Below are 22,192 nucleotides of genomic sequence, written 5' to 3'. Positions count from 1 at the left end.
TTCTGTTTTTGTACATGTATATTTTTTTAATGAAAAGTTACAGTGTTATCTATATATTATAATGTTGTAAGACTGTTGTAACCTTGCTAAAAACTGTAACGTATTATTTAAAATAGTGAAACCTCTTATTACGCTTGAATGTTCTCTTGCTACTGTGAAGAATATGTACAAACATTTTTAATTAACTACCAGTTATTCATTAAATAACTTGGACAAATATTTCTATAGTTGGCACTAAACGTAGTTATCTAGTTGAACTGTGTAAGATAATTCGACGTACAATTTATATTAAATCCTAAATTTGTGTCATCTAAATACGAAACTGAATTGCATTGTTGGCATCCTTATTATTAATTCTTATCATACATGACGAAAGGTGAAATTACGATAAATGTAGCAAGGTGTCGGCCGTCGACTCCCATTGTTCCAAATCAAAATCGACTGCTGGATCGATAATTGGCCAGTCTCTCTCATAACGAAATCACATCGCGAAGCGGAGAAGAGGACAAATCGAGTCAGCAACCCCCGCGGTGAGGAGGGGTTTGCGCCTGCGTCTATCTTTCGTCATCGTGAAGGGTGATACTGGTGCGCGACGAATAAGGGAGAGGAACGGAGACGGAGACGTCAGTGAAAATGAGAGAGTAGTAACTATCGAATGGAAAGGGAGAGAGAAAGACAAAGAGAAAAAGAGAGGGACATTGAACGCCGACACCGTGGCCTCGCAGTCTCTTCGCGTCGCGCACCAAGACTCGTCGTTGCGCTTCCTTTTTGTATTTTTTCGAGCTAAGTCGTAGCGTAGTAATTCGATTCGTATCCTCGCGTGACACATTCCCAAGTGCTGTAAACCTAGTGCATTTGCCGGCGACGGCGACGGTGACAACGACGGCGAATGCGAGACTCCTTTTGAGCAACGCTTGAGAATCCGATCAGCGAAGAGACTCTCCTGTGTCTTGCGAGAGAAGAGTTGTCGGTGACCTGCCGATTCAAAGATGTAAGTGAATCAAGTCATATACCTATGGGGATGTGCGATTCTATATGATTGCATCAATAGTATTTAAGTGTTCTGCGCTATTTTTTCGAAAATTCGAAGAATGAAAATCACGAGAATGAAATCCACGAAAAGTCTCTCCCGTTTGCGAAACGTTTATTAATTCAAATAATTTTCATAAATATATCTTTTTATATGAATGAGGCACTACTCTACATATATGTTCTTTATAAGAAGAACACTTTTCTAAAAATAAATCATTCTTTTTTAAGTTGCAATATTATCGAAAGAATATAGATTTTTCAGAATATAGATTTCTCTCTTTTCGGCTTCTTTGAGGGGTGATCTTATGATTCACCTCATGAGATGATAATAAAACGAATCGATGCAATGATGATCTATAATTGTCACTCGAGTAGTGTAATCATATAATACATAAATTATTATGTAAAATTATAACAAATCGGATTATGTTGGTTTGAATAAATTAATGGAAACTGTTGGATAATTAAAACAATATATTAATTCAATAATATCACTAGTTATTCTAAAAGTATGAAAGAACGACATTCAGGTTATCAGTTTAATGACATCTAGCAAAGGTTCATCATAAGATAATAATCTTCAATTCTTTTCTTTTTTATCATTAAGATTTCATTGCATCACTCTGATCTCTCTTTTGTCTTTACTTGATCTGTGGACTTTTCTTATTCTTTTTTTCGATCGATTCGAAATTTTTTTCTTTGGTTTTAATACTTATTAATGCTGAATAATAACGGTCGATCGAAAGTAATATACATATATTTTTATCGCTCGCGTGCACATGTATTCCTCGTGCGATCACCTCGCCGTGAAGCTTCGAAACGGAACGCGCCAAGTGCGGCAATGCACGCAGTTGACGACAAGATGCATTTTGGTGCATCTCGAACGAGGACTTGACATCGCGTGTGCAAAATTCGTGGTACACGCCGACGCTTTTCCGTCCAGATAGAAAGAACGGCGCTGTGCGACGCGACGCGACGCGACATGACGCGTCGCGACGCGTCGCGTCGCGACGCGGCGTGGCGAATCGATCGATCGACGCGTGACTACTGTCGTCAAATAAAAGGCACCGCCAATAAAATTATCAGTTTGCAGGCTGATAAAAGTTCTAAACCGACATTCTGTATAAAAGTTCTAACCGACATTTTGTATCAATTAAAATTGAAAAATGAAGAATTTTCTCATATAAATTAGTAATTTCTTTTTTCTAAATTACTGTAAATTTTTCGTAAATTCTATGGTATAAATCAGATATCGGGAAATTTTAAATACGAATTAATTTCACATGAAAAATAAATAAAAGTTCTAAACGTAATATAATCTACGGAAGTTTCTGGAAACTTCTATATTTGAACGAACTGTTATAATATCCCATAGAATGTTCTAAATCTGTCAAGAATTTAAATATTTTGTTGCATTTAGAAAAAAATATCTTAATGCAAAAAAAATATTAGGATCCGAATAAATAATTTTCTTGTATTAGGTAAAATTTTTTGTACCAAGATATTTTTCCTTACAATGTGCAAGATCTTTCGAAAAATTTGAAGTAGACTTTTAAAAAAGAGAGATTACATTAATATGTATTAATAATAAGGGTGCGATTATTTACGTTCGCGTTATTCGTGTGAAAATTTTTAGAACGAGATTCTCTTGGCACGCTGCCTGTAATATATTTCAATTCCGCGAAAAGATGCAAAACGCATTGCGAAAGAATATTCGAGGGATCGGAAAGCAAGATGAGGGTGGTTAAGGAGTTACCTTGGGATACGGGGCTAAGGACTAGAGGACAGCAAATGGTCCATAATTTCTAATTCGCACACATTATCTTCCTCTTCGTAAAATAAAACGAAATGTTTCTATAGTACATAAATGATTTCATAAATCTAATATCTAATACAAATCACTTTTTAAAAAGTTTCATAAAACCAGCAAGGAAAAATTTGATTCAATATCATAAGTTAATTATTATGAAAATAAATGTAATTCTATATATTTGAAATTTTGCTCATATAAAATCTTTTAATAGCATTATACAAAGAGTTAATTTCTATAGAAATCCACTTTGATTTTTCAAATTTATTATACATGCTTTATTGTAAGGCATATCTAGATAAATAACATGAAAATTACATATTCAAGTACATAAAAAAAAAAACAAATCAGTGTGTATGGTGGATGCAAAATGTAGATATTTCTAGATATAAAATTTTTAATATTTGTTGTATTTCTATGTCGCATTACTATTATGAAACACAATAGTACAAGTTATTGTAGTACACAATAGTACAAGTTTTTATTATATAATAAAATAGCATGAACAATGAATGCAAAAACATATTTTTTTTCTGACGATAATAAAAGGTGGAGTATAAATCGATAGCAAGGGAAAAATTACAGAAGCGTAAATGAATTAAGCTTGTATAGAAGGCGAAAATTGAGGCAATATAAAAAATTGAGAAAATATAAAAGGAGCGTTTACACTTCTGCTATTCTTATATTCGATTTAAGTACGTTCTAATTTTTATTTTCGTCATAATCAAATCAGAGTCGTAAAGATTATCTTGTAACAAAAAGCTTGCGTCCTAAATGTGCTCCAAATATATACATGCAAATATCAATTAATTTAATTCAACTGGCAGAACTGCACTAAAATTTCTAAATATAAATCGTTGACCCTAATTTAATCCCTTTTTTCTTTATCCGTTGACCAATCAAAAATTCTATGTGTTAATTAACAAGACATAGCACAGATACATTATTTGATAAGTTCGATTACCCAGTAAACAAACTGATCTTAGAGAGTTTTTACAATATCATTTATCCAGATAAGATCAGGTTATGTTTTTCTTAACAACTAATTAAGAAAATATAATTCATATATACATTCACCATATTCACGTTATTGCAAAAACTTTCTAATATTTTCGTTGAACGTTAAAGGTCAATATAATGTCAAAATGACAATAAATAGCATCATCTTGTTTGCTAAGTAGTTAATCAAAGTTTACTCCGAGTCACCTTCATAAAATCAAACATGATGGTGATGCTGAGAAGAGATAGGACGCGAAGTTTCAGGGCGCTCGAACGTACGAAACCGTCCCTGGAGAAAGAGGGGGTTGGCGAACAAAACGGTGGGTGGTCGAGGGCGGGGGTGGGAGGGGAGGGTAAAACGAGGGTGTCGGTCGCGAGTCGATAAACCGCGGGGCTGAACGCAAGCAACTTTGCGCACGACTTCAACATGGCGGACGGTGAGTCCCATTCCCTATTTCCTTCGGTAGCCTTGTTGAATGCTGGACGGAGAGCCGGAGAGAGTTTGAGCGTGTGTCACACAATCGATTCGCGGTTCCGCTCGTTCTCGTGGCTACTTGCCCGATTGACAACCTCTCGGAAGTTCTCGCAAAGGATCTCACGTTCGTTTCCGAGCGCGCGCTCTCTCTCTCTCTCTCTCTCTCTCTCTCTCTCTCTCTCTCTCTCTTTCTTTCTCTCCCTCTCTTTGTTATTCGAGAGGAGGATGGCCAGTGAAGTGCGCGCGCGAAGATTCATCCCCTTTTTTCTCTCACTGTCTTTGTCTGTCTCGGAGAATGGAGGAATTAAACCGATCGTACGCGTTCTTTTTCAGACGAAGATCAATCGATATGCGGCTCAGGGAGTCGGTCTCGGTGTCGTTGCATCCCGGTGGACTGAACAACAAGTAAGTTATCCCGACAGCGAGATGATCAAATCTATTACGACGCTCGTAATAGAGGGTTAATTGACGGCCGGCCGGCTCGGCGATCACGTGCGCAGATAATAACCATCCCCTAATATCGAGGTGCTGAAACGGACACGGAAATGTGAATGCCACAATTCGTGGAAAGCTGCTACTTTGTTCTTCATATTACATAATGTGTTTCTGAAGTGCTGGTTTTAATGCTGGCTATTAGAGCCATCTTTATCAGTTTTTATTATTAATGTTATTTTATAATGAGTTATTTTATAATTACCATTCTTTATAATGTTATAATAACTTTGAACTTTGTACGCTCTTCTATCTTAAATATTTTAGTTATTAAAAAATTATTTTTGTTTAGTATTTTTTTAATATAATATATAAATTGGATTGAAGATATAATCTTTTTCAACTCTGAATATTAAAAAAATTATTCGACTCTTTTTCTAACTCTTGATAGTCAAAAATTGCAAGAAATATGACAGTTGCCTTTATAAAAATAATATTAATACTGTCCAATTAATCATTTATTTTGTGTGTCGAAAATACTGTTAACACTCCAACTTAAATCATGTATTATAATAAAAAAATAATATTCTTACAGAAATTAATATTAATAACGATCAGTCAATTATACACTTATATATTTCGAGTGTTAATAGTACTTTTGTAATGAAAGATTTAAATAAGATTTTTAATTTAAAATAAATTATTTTAAAATCCATACTAAATATAGTTGCTGAAACATTCCAACGGTAATGGAAAATCGATGAATGTGAATTATTTCTGTTATCAATTTCAATTCTACAATTTATATATATTACATTTATTAATGATGTCCCAAATCAAAGCGAGCTTAATTACCAATGTTTTTCCTCAAGGAAACAATACTTTCTCATTCACATTTCCTAACATATTATATATAATTAGGAGAAGAGCGAAGAACTAAATAAATACACGTCATATAAAGTCCGTTCACGCGGAGTTGCGTCAAGTCATGGCTGCAAATGTCAATCGCTGTAATCTTTGTCTGACCAAGTCGGCTGATTATTTCCTAGTTATAAGTTACGCTAAATATAAACGTCTGATCCGTCTCCGTGGCGGCCGTAGGCGTGCTGCCGCCTATGCCGCCTCGGCATCAGCGGGTTCGAGTGGTATACCTAACGGCAACGCTAGTATCGATCCACCTGGACTCATTTCTCGGTCTCGCTCGCAGCCAGCTCCGCAGGCACAGCCCGAGCCGGAGCGTCGGGGCCGGCGAGATCGGCGATCGTAACGAGAACGCAGCTCAGGAGCCGGCCGCCACTCCTGAACCGGATTATCCGAACGACGAGTCGGCGGATTTCCGGCTGGCCGAGGACACCACCACGTGGTCCTCTCTAGCGATCGCACGCGACAACGTGCAGCAGAGCAACCCGTCAACGCAGCAACCCGTCAACGTCAACAATAATCTTACCGAGCCGAGGATACGGAGGAACAGCTCCGTCGAAAGCCTCGCCGATTACGAAGGTGAGTGTGTCTGTTAAAAGTGTTAAATTTAAATTGTGTTTGTCAATCGCTATAATCTGCTTGTTTCTGTGTGCGTGTACGTGTATGTGTATGTGTCCAGTGTGCGCATATTACAAACTTGTATCGATTTTAAAAGAACCATCTTTAGATGCTCCTTTCTGCGTTTTAGAAAATATGCAATAATTTACTCTTTTATAGAATTTTTAATAATTAAAGTACTAAATCAAAGTAATGATATTTTATATTTGTATATGTGTATATATATATATATATATAATTTTGCATATATATATATATATATATATATATATAAAATATTTTTTTTATATATGTATATGTGTGTCCCGAAATTAAAATATACCATTGCTAGAAAGTTTTCGAAAAGTTAAGTAAAAAAAGTGTACATTTTTATTTCAAGCAATAGTTTTGGAAATATAAGAGCTGAAGTATAATTAACTATAGATTATGTTTAAACGGCTACCTGTTCATGAATCGCACGTGCAGTGGTATTAGTAAACGCGCACTTCAGCGTTTGAATATAGCACGTCTAAACGTAATCCATAATTGGCCATATTTAAACCCTTATTTCACAAACTGTTGCTTAAAATAAAAATTTACAAATAACTTTTCAGTTCCAAGTTTAATTTCTGGCTAAGATAATATTTTTCACAATAAGTTCTTTACAGAATTTTAAATGTACTGGTAGTATTAAATTGATGATTAAAAATTAATTTGTGAATTAGATTATTATTTCAGTTAAATGATTGTGCTGTAAACATATTATACTCTATATATAATATAGGATATCCCGTCAAGATTAACAACGAATTCGAGACGAAAATTCTAGTACCAAAATGTCGAAGCTATAATAGTATGATTTATAAATATTTAAAGTTAGCGAATCGCCTAAATTTTGCACGTTTAGATAGTAGAACGTAAAGTGCTAAAAGCTACTCGTTGTGTCTTGTTAATATCGATAGAAAGATTATATTCACGATAAGATAAAGTTATTTATTAAGTGATATTTCTAATTACTGATATTTTGGTATCGGAATTTTCGTTTCTAAATAATCTCAGGAATTTTTCTTTAAGTGTTGTTACTGAACATCCTGTATGTAAAATATACGTCATTATTAATCATCTCACATTTCAACATTTGCCATCTGTATTCTGCTAGTTATCTATTCACGTGAAATTATTTATATATATATATAATATTTATATGATTGATATATATTGTTAATATAATGCGGCCGATAATCTATATTATTCTATCATATTATTCTATTATTATATCATATGCGATTTCGCATCAGGAAAATGTAAAATAAATAAATTCAGAGAAAGAAAATTAATAGAGTATAAAAAGGATTTAGAGAAAGATAAAAGCAAATGATTTATAAGTAAGAGACTTGTATTATTAGGCACGATCGAAGAGCAATCCGCCAACGTAAACAACAATCTAACCGGGCTGAGGATACAAAGTAGCAGCTCCATCGAAAGCCTCACCGGTTACGAAGGTGAGCCCTATCGTCCCTGTAATCAACCCATATATAGAATTAATAGAATTGTACAATAGAATAGAATAAGAACTCTCCTCTCTTCTTCATGTGATTAAATTTCGATATAACTTGCGAAAAAATTAAGCAAAAATTAATAAGTGAAGTAATTCCAAAGAGTTAGAAGAAAAACATATATTTTTGTATTGATTACATACACATTTTTAATAAAAAATATATCTAGGTAATAATAAATGAATATATCTGAATCATTAGATTTATTAATTTCGCAGATCTCCGTTTCTATCGAGCAATTAATTGAATGGCCTACTTTTTAGTCATGCTCCTTTCAAATGCTGTGCTATACTGATGTTCGAGATTTTATTGGAAAACAATGGCGGTTGAAGGTTTCGTCACAGAAGCGCGACAGACACGTGTGGCGAACTTCGATATTTTCCAGTGGCTGCCATTAATAACGCGTTTTACATCCTTGACATTAACCATTATCCATAAAGTGCAAGCTCGAGATTTTTAGTTTAACCAAAGTTATTCGCGGTCGCGCATTGCAGACACAGTATGGTACACTTTCACGATTAACTTACAATACACAATGATTTACGGTATTATTTATTAAGCATTTTATATCTGCAACTGTAATCTAAATTTAAAAATTATCAGCGCAGAAGCAAAATATAAAATTATTCATGAAATGTAAAATTTCTAAAGTCAGTAATCTATATATAGGAGTTAATATTACAATATAATGCCACAATAATTTGAAGCTACGTAGCAGCTGATAATAATCCAGCGTGTTAATCTGTTCCACAAAACCAAAGATCCATATAAAGGACATTGCAGTTTATAGAAAGAGATCAATCTTTATGATATGACATACACAGCCACCAGTCTTTATGATCAGTAATCGTGCATAAAATTAAAGCTCAGGAACCAATAATTGATTATGACATCTATTGATCTATTAATGATAACAAATCTAACAACAGTCAAGAATTCTCGAACACAAAGAATTTTTGAAACCGAACATGAGGAATTCGTTCTTATCGATGTCGCATGTGTGCTTTCTAAATTTTTTTCAGTAGAATCTCACTCTAAAGAATGAAAATTGAACGTCTTGAAAAAGAATGGCACAATTTTCAATCTTTAACTCTAGATCATACACATGGGTTTCCCATACTCCATGCTCCAGGAAAAAGAAAGGAGAGCTTTATTTTATAACTTAACAGCATGTAAAATTTTGTATCATTACGATCTATACAAATACTCCTAAATCAGAGCTTTAAAATAAAAGAAGTCTAAAATATTAATCTGAATCCTGATGTTACAATCTATTAAAGTTACAATGAGTCTTCAGTGAGATCCATGATGTGCGTTTTTTGAAATTTTTCTGGAAATATATTAAAAGTGAGATTTAGTCGCACTCTTTAGAGTGATAATTCACTCTAAAAATTTTAGAGAATACGCGTAAAGTATTGGTGGTGGAAAGACAATCGACCTACAAGCGCACGAGCCGACTGGCGCGATGATGACGATGAGTCACGAGCTACGACGTCCAATTATTCGGCTGATGCTGAGATGAGCGTAACTGCGAAATGTTGCAGGGCGTAACTCTCCGCACGAGAACTCGTCGCACGAATTGACGCCATCCGAGTGGTCTGATTGGTCTGAAGAAGGGAATCTGCCGGCAGGCTGCCGCGGCATCGTCAATCCCAACTATCCCGGCTTCCAGCATTTGGCACCTTCCCTGCTATCGGACACAGATCTGACTGAGGACGAACACGATAGTTGTTCCGATTACCCGCCTCTTCATCACCATGATGAGGTAGCTCCGTTGCCAGAGAACGACAACGAATACAATAACAATATCAACGACAGTATCAATCATCTCTGCGGTCAGCGCAACGATCGCAAGATCTTTTATGAGAAGCCCAAATTTAATATACAGGTATAATATATTCATCATTAATTGAACAAACTGATCGTACTTGTAACATCATACTTAAAGAATCACAAAGATGTGATCGAGAATATTAAAAATTCAGATATTTGTATAGATATGAGCGCCATCATATAATATAATATATTTGATAATATATTTAATAATATCTCTTATGTTATATTAATGCGAAAAGTTTTATTTTGTATTAAGATTCTTCATTCTAAGATTCTTTTTCCTTTCAAGACAAAAAAGAAGATGTTGAGTGTCTGATGAACAATTTTAGGTCTGTTTTTTATTGCTGCATTTTATGAACTGGTGCATCGATACAATAAGTTGAAGTGAAACATTAAATATACGTTTACTTCATTTCAACTTATTGCACCGGTTCAGAATGCAACAATAAAAAACAGGCCTTTTATTTCTTGAGAAATATATACATCTGTTGATGATTTTTTCTTTTTGTCCAGGACTTTTTTTGATCTGAAGATTTTCAATTTTCAAATATTTTACAGAAAAATCATTGATGAATTGTCAATTTATCTATTTCTTTATCTCTCTCTCTCTCCCTCTCTCTCTCTCTCTCTCTCCCTCTCTCTCTCTCTCTCTCTCTCTCTCTCTCTCTAAAAAGAGAGAGCATTTGAATCATCTGTATTAACATTCGTCGTCAAGAAGGATTGGACTAATTTTTTTGCATGAGTCACGTCATGACAATCGCGCAAATTCGTTCTAAGTAAAAATAAACCTGTCACTAGGAAAACCAGATGATAGTCGACGTAAATTATCAACGCGTAAAAATAATCAAACACCCTTCTACGAGCACATACTCTCGCTTTCATGACATCATCAGCCACTCTCGTCTCTCTCATGTTCCAGACTGTGACCTCTCTGTATGAGGCGGTGGTGCCGCCTTCGGAAAAGTGCATCAACTACGTCAAGAGCGTGGAGGTCTCTAAATCCGAGGAGAAGGCGTTTTCGCCGGAGCCGGAGGAGGTCATAAACGGCATCGTCGAGGCAGAAACTCACCTGACGCTCTTAGACGAACGGGAGGAGAGTCTGGCCGACCAGATTACAGTGGTTTGAAATTTTTAAATTTTTAGTTAGAATTTATTTTTTTAATTTTATTTTAGATAAATATAAATGCAATGTTATAATGTCCTATTATCATATTTTTAAAATTATTATACATCATTTTATTATCATTTATCAGTAAAAGAAAGAGAGAGACGTTCAAAATATTTTATATTGGAAGGTATGTTGTTTGCATTTGGACGAGTTTATCTGTAACCACAATTATTCTTTTAAGATTAGTAAGTAATGACAGAACTATTTTATATATAGAATAAGAAGCCCACAATTAATTCGATTCTGCCATCCTCTAAAAGTAGAATTCATTAAAGAAACGGCATGTTTTAAAAGAAAAAGCCAGTTTGATACTAAAATAGATACTCTGATGAGTATTGATATTAATAAATGATAAATTTTTGGATATTGTTCACCCATTTTTATTTTTAACATTGATAGACGGAAAAATTTTAAATTATATAACTGATACAAATTCTAATTAGACTTGACCTGTATATGTAATGCAACTCTCAAAATTTTTTTTTAATATTACTGATTTCAATTCTGATGTATTTCAACCCAAATTAAAAATACATTGCAACTCGGTATCATTCCTCTGCATGCTTGGATAAGACTATCTCAAATGTATTCTTCATATTTTATATAAAATTGAAGTTCGTAAATGGAATAATTAAAGATTCACAGAAAAAAAAATAGTAGCAGCAATAAGAGAACAAGTTCAAGAAAAATTTCGAAAGGAATTAATTTACATGTTGATAAGCCAAGATCTGGTGGAAATACGACACGAAAAGCATTCTATTCTTAAACTATCGTATTTGCAAAAATTACAAACGTTAATCATCATTAGCTACTAGAAAATTTTATTATTATTTTAAAACTAATTATTTTAAAATTATTTTAAAACTATTTTATTATCAATTTTAAATCTTTTTGTGCTTTTAATTTTAAAACTATAAATATTTAAAATATATTTAATAATTTTTCATAGATATTTAAATAGATAATATCATAGTAAATAAAAATAATATATTGTATATAAAAATAAATTTTTTTATATAAATAATGCACATTTTTTAATTAAATATTGTTATGTGTAAATTTTTTTAGTTAAATAATTTATAAATGATTAGTTTTAGTGTTTTTGAGTCATAAAATTCATTTTTATGGAGATTTATATTTCGGTCAAAAATTAAAATTTTTAAACTACTCACTGTTCACTGTGCAGGTGGATGAGTGCGCTCCCGAATTGTCGCAAGTGACTTTTGAGGATAAACGTGAGAGGGAAGTACCCGTCGAAGTTGAGCTGGTGGAGTTGACTACCAGCGTGAATGAAAGCCTGCAGTTTCCGGAGATCGAGGAGATCCTGGATTCTGGAAAGACTAGCGAGATCGGCGAGGTGAGCTCGAAGGTGATTTTCTGTAACCATTAGAGAAATTAAGATTAATTGTAAGTTAAAACCACATCTTGACGCGACGGTTTTTATAATATAATAATTAAAACATTATCGTTAGAAATATATAATAATAGGTGAAAATTACTAATTCAAATGACTTTAAATAATATTAAAAATAGATGTTTATTTCATCTTGATTTTATTCAATGTATATATTAGGTGTTGGAATTAATTCGTAGCGTTTTACAAGTGATGGGAAGTACTTTCATTAATGTATTTTTTAATGCTCATGTGAAATAAATAACATTCTTTCATTAAAAAACGCTACGAATTAATTCCAACACCTAATATATATATATATATATATATATACATAAAATCTTATTCTTTCTATTATAATTATAGTATTTTTAATTGTTATAGTATTAATTTCATTAGTTATATTAGTTATATAATTAGTTTTAACATTTAACAGTATTTTATTTCTGTATATATCCGATCTAAACTCGCCTTGAATTCATTAATCCTTAAATCTTGCTGTTGCACATACTATGTTGTTCATCCATAATTAAACTTAATTATCATAGAATACACAATTTCCGCGGCTTCTCTGTCTGAGATCTTTTTAACGTTATTATGCAATTGATTTGCATGACAATTACTATCCCGACTAATCCTACTTCCTGTCATTGGGTCTCGCGCCTATCTGATTCGCGATGTTCTCGTGCATGGTCAATTAAACACAAATGATTTCGGTGTGGGCGCAGACGGAGGACGTCGTGGTGGAGCACATCGACCTAATACGCGAGGCAAAGGAGTTGCCTCATTCAGATCGCTCCAAAATAGGCAACCGCCAGCCGGTGACGACGTCAACGTCGACGGGCGATTTGGTCGACGACGACGAGTCGGAGAGCAACAGTGACTACTCCGAAGGCTTCGCTGAGGAGCGACCGACCTATACGAAACTGGAGGAAATCGATTTGCTGTCGAGTATCGGCCGGGACATCGGCGTTGATCTTGAGAAATACGCTCAGCCGGTACCGGACGTGGTCGCGATGGAATCGATCGAAAGTATGAGACAACCGCGGTCCACCTCGATCATTAAGGATCACATGGATACTAACAAGCTGTTGGATCGCCAACTTCCAGAGGCGTCCAGCGCCGATGCTCGGAAGAAGGAAAAGATGGTTAAGAATCAAGCCAAGCGCCGTCAGCAGCAACAGCAGCAACAGCAGCAGCAACAATCGCGAAACTCTAACTCTCAGAGGCGTCTCGATAAGCGTCGGGTTGACATCGATAATGGATCTGGTAGATATCTCAATGTGTTTTTTTATTTTATTTGTTGTTTCTATTCATTCACAATTTTAATTTTTTATTTTATGTTTCTATATTATCATTTTGGTAATATGTCTACAATATTAATATTATTTCTCTTTAATCATTTAATATTTTGTTATAATTGGTTTTCAAATGTTAAACATTATTATCTTTTTGATTTTTAATACCTTATAATTCTTGTATTAAAATAATTTTGTACAGAATAGATTTCTTCTATCGTAGATATATTATCGATTTTTTTTTACACAAATTGTTATTTTCCGTATATCTTTTATATTTTTAGTGTAAAACATATAACCGTTTCTAATAAATATGAGCATTTTATGACACTCACGTTCTACTGGAAGTAATTAACTGATTCATTTTTAGTAATTGAAAAAAAAATTGTTTTTGCATTATCAGTAGTGATTGCGACTCAATGTCAGTAACTTTTAAGTACAATAATTACACACGGCCTTGAAAACGCCATTTTTAAATAATTACTTTTTTGAATATTTTTTCAATACCTTAGGTTTATAATTCTTAATATTAATACTTGATCAAATCTCTCAAAGTAAGCTTATATTAAAATTAATTATCTATTAATGAACTTATATGACGGAATAGAACAATAAGATTGTCTTGATTTTTATATTCAAATTTTCCAGAGTGATGAAATATTTAATTTTTAATTGAAAAATTGATATCAAATATTAAAATTTGCAACGAATTTTAAAAACATAGAATAGGATATATTTACAATGTACATATATATATTTATATTGATTGATCCTTGAAAAGTATGGCCGAACGAGATAAACTTTAATTTTGGACTGATCACACTCGAGATTACTTAGGTACACACACGCGATGGTTCGTTACTCACTAGTTTCCATTCGGTTGTTCAGTATCTCCGCCATATCGTCGGCATAGGGTAAAGGTACTCACGTTTAACATTCTTGTATTATTAAAGGTGGCTTCGACGTTTATAACATCGAGACAGCGATGCCAAAAATCGACTTAGATGCGATCGAATCGCATCTTAGAGCTGCACGTGAGGAGGAACGTCGAGTAAGTAATCAACATTCTTTCCATACAAATCAGTAGTTATTTTTATATAACACTTAAATTGTAACAGGATTACGAACTTAGACTATTATTATAGCAATTTTATTAAATTTAATGTCGGAACAGGATATTATATATCTTTCTTTAAAATTATATGTAATTCAAATTGTTTTTTTTTAAATATCACATCTTATACATTTTTAGATAATATCGTAAAAAAGACGATTTTATATATACGCATATTTATCTAACTAATTTCATTCTCCGATATGCAATGCAGTTCTATTGATTTCCAATATTTTCTTTCTTATATCATAGAGATAAGTTCTTAAATTAACTCAAGCTCTCGGGTCAATGAAAGTTTTCCGTTCATTCACATACACACATGCGCGCGCGCGCGTGTTTTCTACTTGATGTATTCCAATTGTATCTCATTTAGTTATCGTAATATGTTTGGCAAACATCCAGTAGAGCAGTTCTATCTAAGGTTTCACGATTGCATTGAAAAATATTTTGCGGGGGCATCAGCAAGTAGGTGGACGCATATTAGTAGATTCTTAATACGAACACTTGTGGAATAGACAAGATTTCTAAAGGAACGAGTTAATCGTCTTCAAATTTTTTTGGAGGCTCCTTTGAAAGTGGAATTTTCTTTTTAATCTATCAGAATTTAACGGTAAAATAACTATTAATTAAGAAAAGTTGGAAGAATGGAGAAGAGTCTGATTAATTTAGCACCAACAGGCGCGATAATTTATCGCGATAATATATCGCACGACTGATAAACCTTGACACTCGATGATTTCCAACAACGAAGCACATAGAACGATGAATTAAGTATAAGTTTATATAAATCGGGAGTGTGTATTCAGATGTGTTAATTTTTCAATCACTAAGGAAAATCGTGTGTTTTTTTTCTACTTCGTTGTTTTCGACAGATGACATATTTTGGATATTGTCCATCTATAGACCGAGAAATTTATACAGCATGGTGCTCCAAATGTTGAATTGCGCACAGGGCAAAAGTCACGCATGACTGATCAACCGAAACATTTTACGCACGACCCCGAAGATGATTTAACGATTTTTTGTTACAACGATGCGACTGATGAAAGAGTTAAAGCTTGCATAGCGCATCAATAAGATAAATAACGTTTTGCGTGCGGCAGATTATTTTTTCTTTCCAGTTGATAATATAATTATGCGATAATAAATTGAATATAACTTTCTATCTCTGCATCTGATTATTATGCATCTGATTATTATATGGTGAAGTACATCGTAATTGCATAACATTCACGTTGTTTCTATGCGAAAAGGAATATGCGAGAATATGAAAACAAACTAAATCGATCAAAATCTTTTGGAATATAAAATCATTTAGAAATGTATTTGCATGTATTTTTTTTAATATTTAATTTGTTAATCTAATTTAATATATTAATGTGTAAATGAGATTTAAAATTATATTTTTGTAATATTTTCTTAATCCTCAACTGAACTCGATAAAAAAGAAATTTGGATGACGATTACGATTTACATATTCTTACTATAAATGTTACACTTTCTCTGTTTTTTAGACTTTCTGAAAAGTGTGTTTTTAGTATATATTGTTTGTGTTCATTAAATTATTCAAATGTACTAATTGTAAGCAATACGCTACAAGAGATACATAAAGTACATGATGTATAGCACAAAATGTATTATGTAAAAATCGATATGACACACACTTGTATATCAACTTTCTTATTGTATCTAAAAGTGTGTTATTCCTGAAAGGGACTCCAAACGGAACTGCGGGAATGTGTCTCATCACATCAAGCCATTCATTCCGAAAGCTATTGTAGGCGTCCGCTGAAGACAGCATCAGATGCAATTCTCTTTATACCCATTTTCCGAAGCGAATTGTGAACTCGGAAACGTATAGTCGACTCGCATATAAGCCAACACATTCTCGTCGAGCACTTTCACCGAGAATCCCCGTGAGAAGCCTTCCTAAACGTTAGGCTCCAGTAGACAGAGAGCCACCTCCACGACCACTGTAGCCGCCACTACCACCACCATCATCGTTATTGAACGCCTTCTTCGCGATCAGCAAACCTTAACGAAAGATCTCGGATCGCTCGACTCGCTTTGCAGTAATATAGTCTCGTGCAGTCTTGTGCCGTCTTCGTCTCGCGCGCGTTCAAGTCTCGTGGCTCATCCTCGAGATCAATTGCACCTCTGCAACCTTAGACCAAGTTCGATCAGCGATTCCCTTTCTAGATTATAATTCTGTCCACGATAGCGCTAGAAGAGAGAAAGTAAAGCGAGTTCGTAAAGCGAGTTCGTAAAGCCAGCGAAAGGGGAGGAGTGGTATAAAGAATTTGGAGAAACTTAAAACGAGTTTCTGACAGATATATAAATTTTATAAGAAAAGAAACTAATTGGTTCGTCAAGATAGGAAGGTGCACAACAAGAGTGCGCGATCATGGGCAGCAGCAACAAATCGCGCAAACATTACAAAAAGGACTCAAGATTTGTCGCCGATCTTTACACATTTACTTACGACGACGACTTGGATTGTGTAAGAGATGCGAAGGGCGATAGCATACATCAGATGTAATTTAGACGCGAGTCACGCGAGAAAATATAAATGTTTGAATGACGTTGATGAATGACGTGTTAAAATTGGATCAATTAAATCCGCTCTGTGACTTGGAGAGTATAGAATGTATCATGTTCAAGGCATTTCATTCTTTCCGTTTCCAAGTGACAGACCGACTTTGATTGCTAGCCAGGTGTCTTTTCTATGCGTATAAATCTTTTTTATAATGTTTTTCAAACAATACATTAAAAAAGATAATTACATCTGACAAGTTTCATCTTTATTTAAATTTTTAATCGATTAATATAATGTTATTATATATTTATTTCTTATTGGAATACCTTTAATGTGAATGAATGAAGTTACAGCATTGATTCAAAAGAAAGAAATTCTGTTGATAATTTTTTGAGGAAAAATGCTATGATAATCGAGGATGGTAAAATTCTTGATCTAACAAAAATTTCAATAAAAATTAAAAAGAAAAAATGATTGATTATTATAATTCGTCAATTTCATCAAAGTTATCGTGTTTTTTTCATTTTTATTGAAGCAGTGAACATAATTATTATTGCATATTTAATTTCAATACTAAAAATCGAGATCATCAACCAGCATTCTTTTTAAGCGTTTTAATGTCAGATATATATATATATATATGATTTAAAATATTACTCAGAATCTCTCTAACGAGTCACGTTAATTATTTTAATATGTAAGGGAATATATCAGAATTCATTTACAAAATGTACAATGAGTCATAATATTTCTCAATTGATCTCGTGCATGTATTCCATTTATGTGTGACTATGCACGTGCATGGAACGGCCGCGATATTATGCTGAATGTCAGGGCCGAATGTTCGGATGTAGATCTCAAACTTTAGGGGCTGGTTCCACCAATAAGATTTATCTTATTATTTAATATAATTTTTATATACATAAATTTTAATATATAATACATAAATATGATAGAGAACGTCAATATTTTATTTAATATAGTTTACTTTACTTTAACACAATTTACTGGTCTATTTTTTTTTAATTCCCAGGACTAGAAAAAGATAAAGAGTTGGACCGAGATTAAAGTTAATTTTACATTGGTGGGACCGAGTCTTAATAATTCCAGATTTCTGCTCGTGCTGTCATTCTAATCTAACAGGAAGGTCGTCGAACCGCACGATTCGGCACGGTTCCGGACCGACACAGGCGAAAGTGGGTCACGGAAGCGCGTGTTATTAATGAACAAACAGATTTTAGCAAGCAAGTTTTCCTTGCTGCGATTGCAATTATATCTTATTACACAGGACTTTATCGAACAATTCGCAATTCAAGATTTTTTTATAATTCTAAAAACTATATGAATTATTTTTGTAGCACTCCATGATTTTTAGGAGATGTTTAAGAGACGTTTAGAAAATACCATTTTCGATTATTATAACATGTGTTTGATTCAATATTTTCGAATTCACGGAAATCTGTCACCCTTCGTAAAAGAATAAAGCATGTTGCCGCGTGTATTACGCGTTTGATAAAAGTAAAAAGTATTAATTTGTATATATAAAAGTGGCATCAAGATAATGAAGGAGTTACCACAGAAATGGATAAACCTTCGGAACCGATCATGGAAACCGAGGTGAAAGAAAAGAAGGAAGAGAATTTGGAAAGGTCTGATTACGAAAGGGAAGATTTAATTACGCGATTCGACAAAGTTATACGAGGCGAACTTAATGACGATCTGCAGGTGTGAATTAATTAGACAAACGTGCGAAAGGAAAAGCTCTAATTCTAGCGAGATTCGAGTAGCGACATGAATTCGAAAAGCAATCATAAATTTAGGACATTATTATTAATAACTTGTAACTGTTGTATGATACTATTGTTTACTTCTAATTCTATTAATTGTAAGCAGGTCAGTTTGAACGTCTTATTGCATTTTTTAATACTTCCTACTTTTCAATTTTAATTTTTTAATTCACGTAATAAATTATTAACTGGAGAACTGCATGTTTTCTAAAGACTATATAACTATATAAAAATTGTAAACCATGATTATAATTAAGTGTACAAAACATTTTAACATACTTTGGACTCTCGAATTGCGCTATAATATTTATCAACAGTCACTATATTTATCGCATTTTATAATTAACATCCACATACAAAATGTAAAACGTATTAACGCATATCATCTATTCGTTGTGTCCGCAGCGACGAAATGATCGTGAAGAAATTAGAAGAAGACTCGCGATGGGACCTGATGCCGAAGATTTGCGCGCCGAACGTGGACGAAAACCGAGTCTCCAATCGCGCCTTCAGAGTGGTTTGTTTATAAATCTAAATTTTAATTTTTTCCTATCAAATATCGTATCGTAATATTTAAGGTTCTTGAGTATTCACTCCAGCCATATTGAATTGTGGCGTCATAAGCGACACGTTGAGTTTTCTTGCATGCCATTTGTAAATAAAGAGAATTTGGATGAAATGAAATGATGAGATCGCTTTTAAAACATTTGTAAAAAATGAACGAAAATCAGAGGAGATATCTTTGTCCATTTTTACAAATTTAAAAGCGATTTCATCATTTCATTCAAATTCTTTTTATTTACAAATGGTATGCAAAAAAAATCAACGTATCATTTCTCGCTTATGACATCACGATTCAATATGACTGGAGTGATTACTCAGAAGCCTAAAGTAAATAAATGACAAAGTGCGCGATTAATCTTTAAAGTAACATCAAGTTATTAGTAGATAACATATACAACATAGAAGTATCATATTTTTATTTATTTGGTTTTATTTGCACATATAATATATGAGAAAGAATTTATATGTATATTTAATGTTGTTAATATTATCGACAGGTGCAAAAAAATGAAGATAATTAATCACTAGTTCAATTCCTTTATATATTTTATGAGTAAAATACTAAATGATAAGTAAAATCACGAGAATGTGTTTGCCTTGTACAGGAATGAACCTTCAGATCTGCTTTATGAATGAGACATCATCGGACACAGAGTCCCCGGGTTCAGAGAATGACACATCTCCCGGATCTACGCCTACATCCCTTGGCTCAAAACAATTTGGCGGAAAGCAGAAAGGACCAACAAGGCCACAGATGTTGAGTCTGCCATCTCTAAGACTTGATATGGGTGCAAACTCCACACCACCGATCGATGAGGCAGACTTCTTTGCGCGGCAAGCTAGATTGCAAACTGAAGCGCGAATGGCCCTAGCACAAGCCAAGGAAATGGCACACATGCAAATGGAAGTGGAGAGACAGAGGTTGAAACAGAGTCCTATCACCGAGATGGTGCGATGTAGTTTAGAAAAAGTAAGTAGAGTTCAATTTATTGATTAACAATACTAAAGTATATATCATATAGTCATATATAAACTCCATTATTTATGATAGAAAAATTTTGAATAAAAAAACAGAGCATGTATGCAGAATTAGACATTTCGGCGCTCGAAGCAAAATAAAAAATGTGCCCCTTAGTAAAAAAAATATTTCTTTATGACATGTGAAATATAATGAGAAATAACATTAATTAATAGTAATTAATAGTATATATATCTATTAATATTAATTTAATATAACGTATATAGGAGAAGAGTTATATCTTGTACTCATACAAATTTACATGTATATTACAAATGAAATATAATTATTAAAATCACAATAATATTTTTCATGTTTGATAGATGCGAAATTATCAAAAACATTACATCAAAATCTATATCCTTACATATTTTATTTTTAATTGAAAGAATTTCTATATTTGATTTAATTTTTCTTGATTTAATGATGATCTTTTAAATAATTTTATATTAACTTCAATTTACTAAAACTTCTTTCACATAAGCTACTGTTACCAGAATAGTTAAAAATATTCTTGTTGCTCCAAGTTTGGATATAATTCAGAGATTAAAGAATAATCATGAATTAATTTTAAAACATCTAAAATAGAAGCTGATTCTATACTGGGTAATTATGCAGTATAAGGGACTACCCTTCCAATGACATGACCTTAACATATGTTGTCAAAGTCATGACCCCGAGTGACTTTGAACAAATTTTAGCCATCGCTCATTGCTCCTTAAAAAGTTGTTAACAAAAAAATTCATTTTAAAAAATGTAGTTTTAAAACAAAGAATTTCACAATTATTAAAAAAAGATTAATATGGCATTTCGGATTTTTAAAAAATAAATTCATGAAATTTAAATAGACATATCTAAAAACGAGAATATATATATATATATATATTAGGTGTTGGAATTAATTCGTAGCGTTTTTTAATGAAAGAATGTTATTTATTTCACATGAGCATTAAAAAATACATTAATGAAAGTACTTCCCATCACTTGTAAAACGCTACGAATTAATTCCAACACCTAATATATATATATATATATATATAATAAACGTAATTACTAATTTTTCAATTTATTAGATATGTCAATACATCTATGACTCTTTAGACCAGTAAATAAAAAATGTAGAAAAAAATTTAATGTTTAACATACTTTTATTCTACAAGTATTTTATTTGTAGAATCTGTAATGTAATCTTAAATCTTAATACGCCGTTCGAGATTTCTTTCCGAGATCTGTTTTCTTTCTTATTTAATAAAGTTTTGAATGTTGCACATTTTTTCAGGTCGGTGTACAGCTGGGGGAGGACAGACGCAGGTTGTCCCGTGTACTTCTCACAGAGTTAAATGTCGCGCAGCTGCAGGTAGTAGCGAATGATTTGCACGCGAGGATTGCCGCATTAAACGAAGCGCTCGTCGAAGGTCTTTTGAGGAGAGACGATTTGCATATGGAGCAAGATTCAATGCTCGTTGATGTGGAAGATCTCACTCGATACTTGTGAGTTCTAAAATTTATAATCTAAAGACCTTATAACATTCTTTCGGTAAAAACATTATATTAAAATTTCTTTTTTTTTTCTTTAATTAACTTTTCACGAAATTATTTACATATTTAATAAAGATATGTTCAAAATTTATTTATTGACTTATTATAACTTCTGTC

The 22,192-nt window shown here is 33.0% G+C and overlaps 1 protein-coding gene and 2 long non-coding RNA genes across 8 annotated transcripts in view; 1 reads left to right on the top strand and 2 right to left on the bottom strand.

Moving 5' to 3' along the window:
• On the bottom strand, positions 1-4,140 carry LOC147910038 (uncharacterized). Its single transcript, XR_015544723.1, has 2 exons — positions 1,833-4,140; positions 1-975 (listed from the first exon to the last, which is right to left on the bottom strand). It is a non-coding gene; the product is annotated as an uncharacterized LOC147910038 (long non-coding RNA).
• The window catches only part of Schip1 (Schwannomin interacting protein 1), a 24,362-nt gene continuing 3,020 nt past the window's right edge, over positions 851-22,192 (top strand). The window contains exons 1-12 of one of the 6 annotated variants that reach the window (XM_087405089.1): positions 851-991; positions 4,650-4,721; positions 5,956-6,248; positions 7,673-7,768; positions 9,367-9,710; positions 10,578-10,778; positions 12,013-12,183; positions 12,948-13,488; positions 14,471-14,568; positions 19,360-19,471; positions 20,124-20,488; positions 21,816-22,027. In XM_087405089.1, the coding sequence (XP_087261215.1) occupies positions 4,666-4,721; positions 5,956-6,248; positions 7,673-7,768; positions 9,367-9,710; positions 10,578-10,778; positions 12,013-12,183; positions 12,948-13,488; positions 14,471-14,568; positions 19,360-19,471; positions 20,124-20,488; positions 21,816-22,027 (2,489 nt within the window). In that variant the 5' untranslated portion in view covers positions 851-991; positions 4,650-4,665. Of the gene's footprint in view, positions 992-4,210; positions 4,279-4,649; positions 4,722-5,849; positions 6,249-7,672; positions 7,769-9,366; positions 9,711-10,577; positions 10,779-12,012; positions 12,196-12,947; positions 13,489-14,470; positions 14,569-19,359; positions 19,472-20,123; positions 20,489-21,815; positions 22,028-22,192 lie in introns of those variants that run through there. The other 5 variants (XM_087405087.1, XM_011055092.2, XM_087405086.1 and 2 more) reach the window with 5 other exon arrangements.
• On the bottom strand, positions 7,392-9,405 carry LOC147910037 (uncharacterized). The gene is made up of 2 exons (XR_015544722.1): positions 9,265-9,405; positions 7,392-7,784 (listed from the first exon to the last, which is right to left on the bottom strand). It is a non-coding gene; the product is annotated as an uncharacterized LOC147910037 (long non-coding RNA).

This window comes from Acromyrmex echinatior, chromosome 4 (genome assembly GCF_024713525.1).
Source record: "Acromyrmex echinatior isolate Ae372 chromosome 4, ASM2471352v2, whole genome shotgun sequence".
NCBI lineage: Eukaryota > Metazoa > Arthropoda > Insecta > Hymenoptera > Formicidae > Acromyrmex > Acromyrmex echinatior.
Note: the sequence above shows the minus strand (reverse complement) of the source record. Positions and strands in the feature narration are given on the sequence as shown.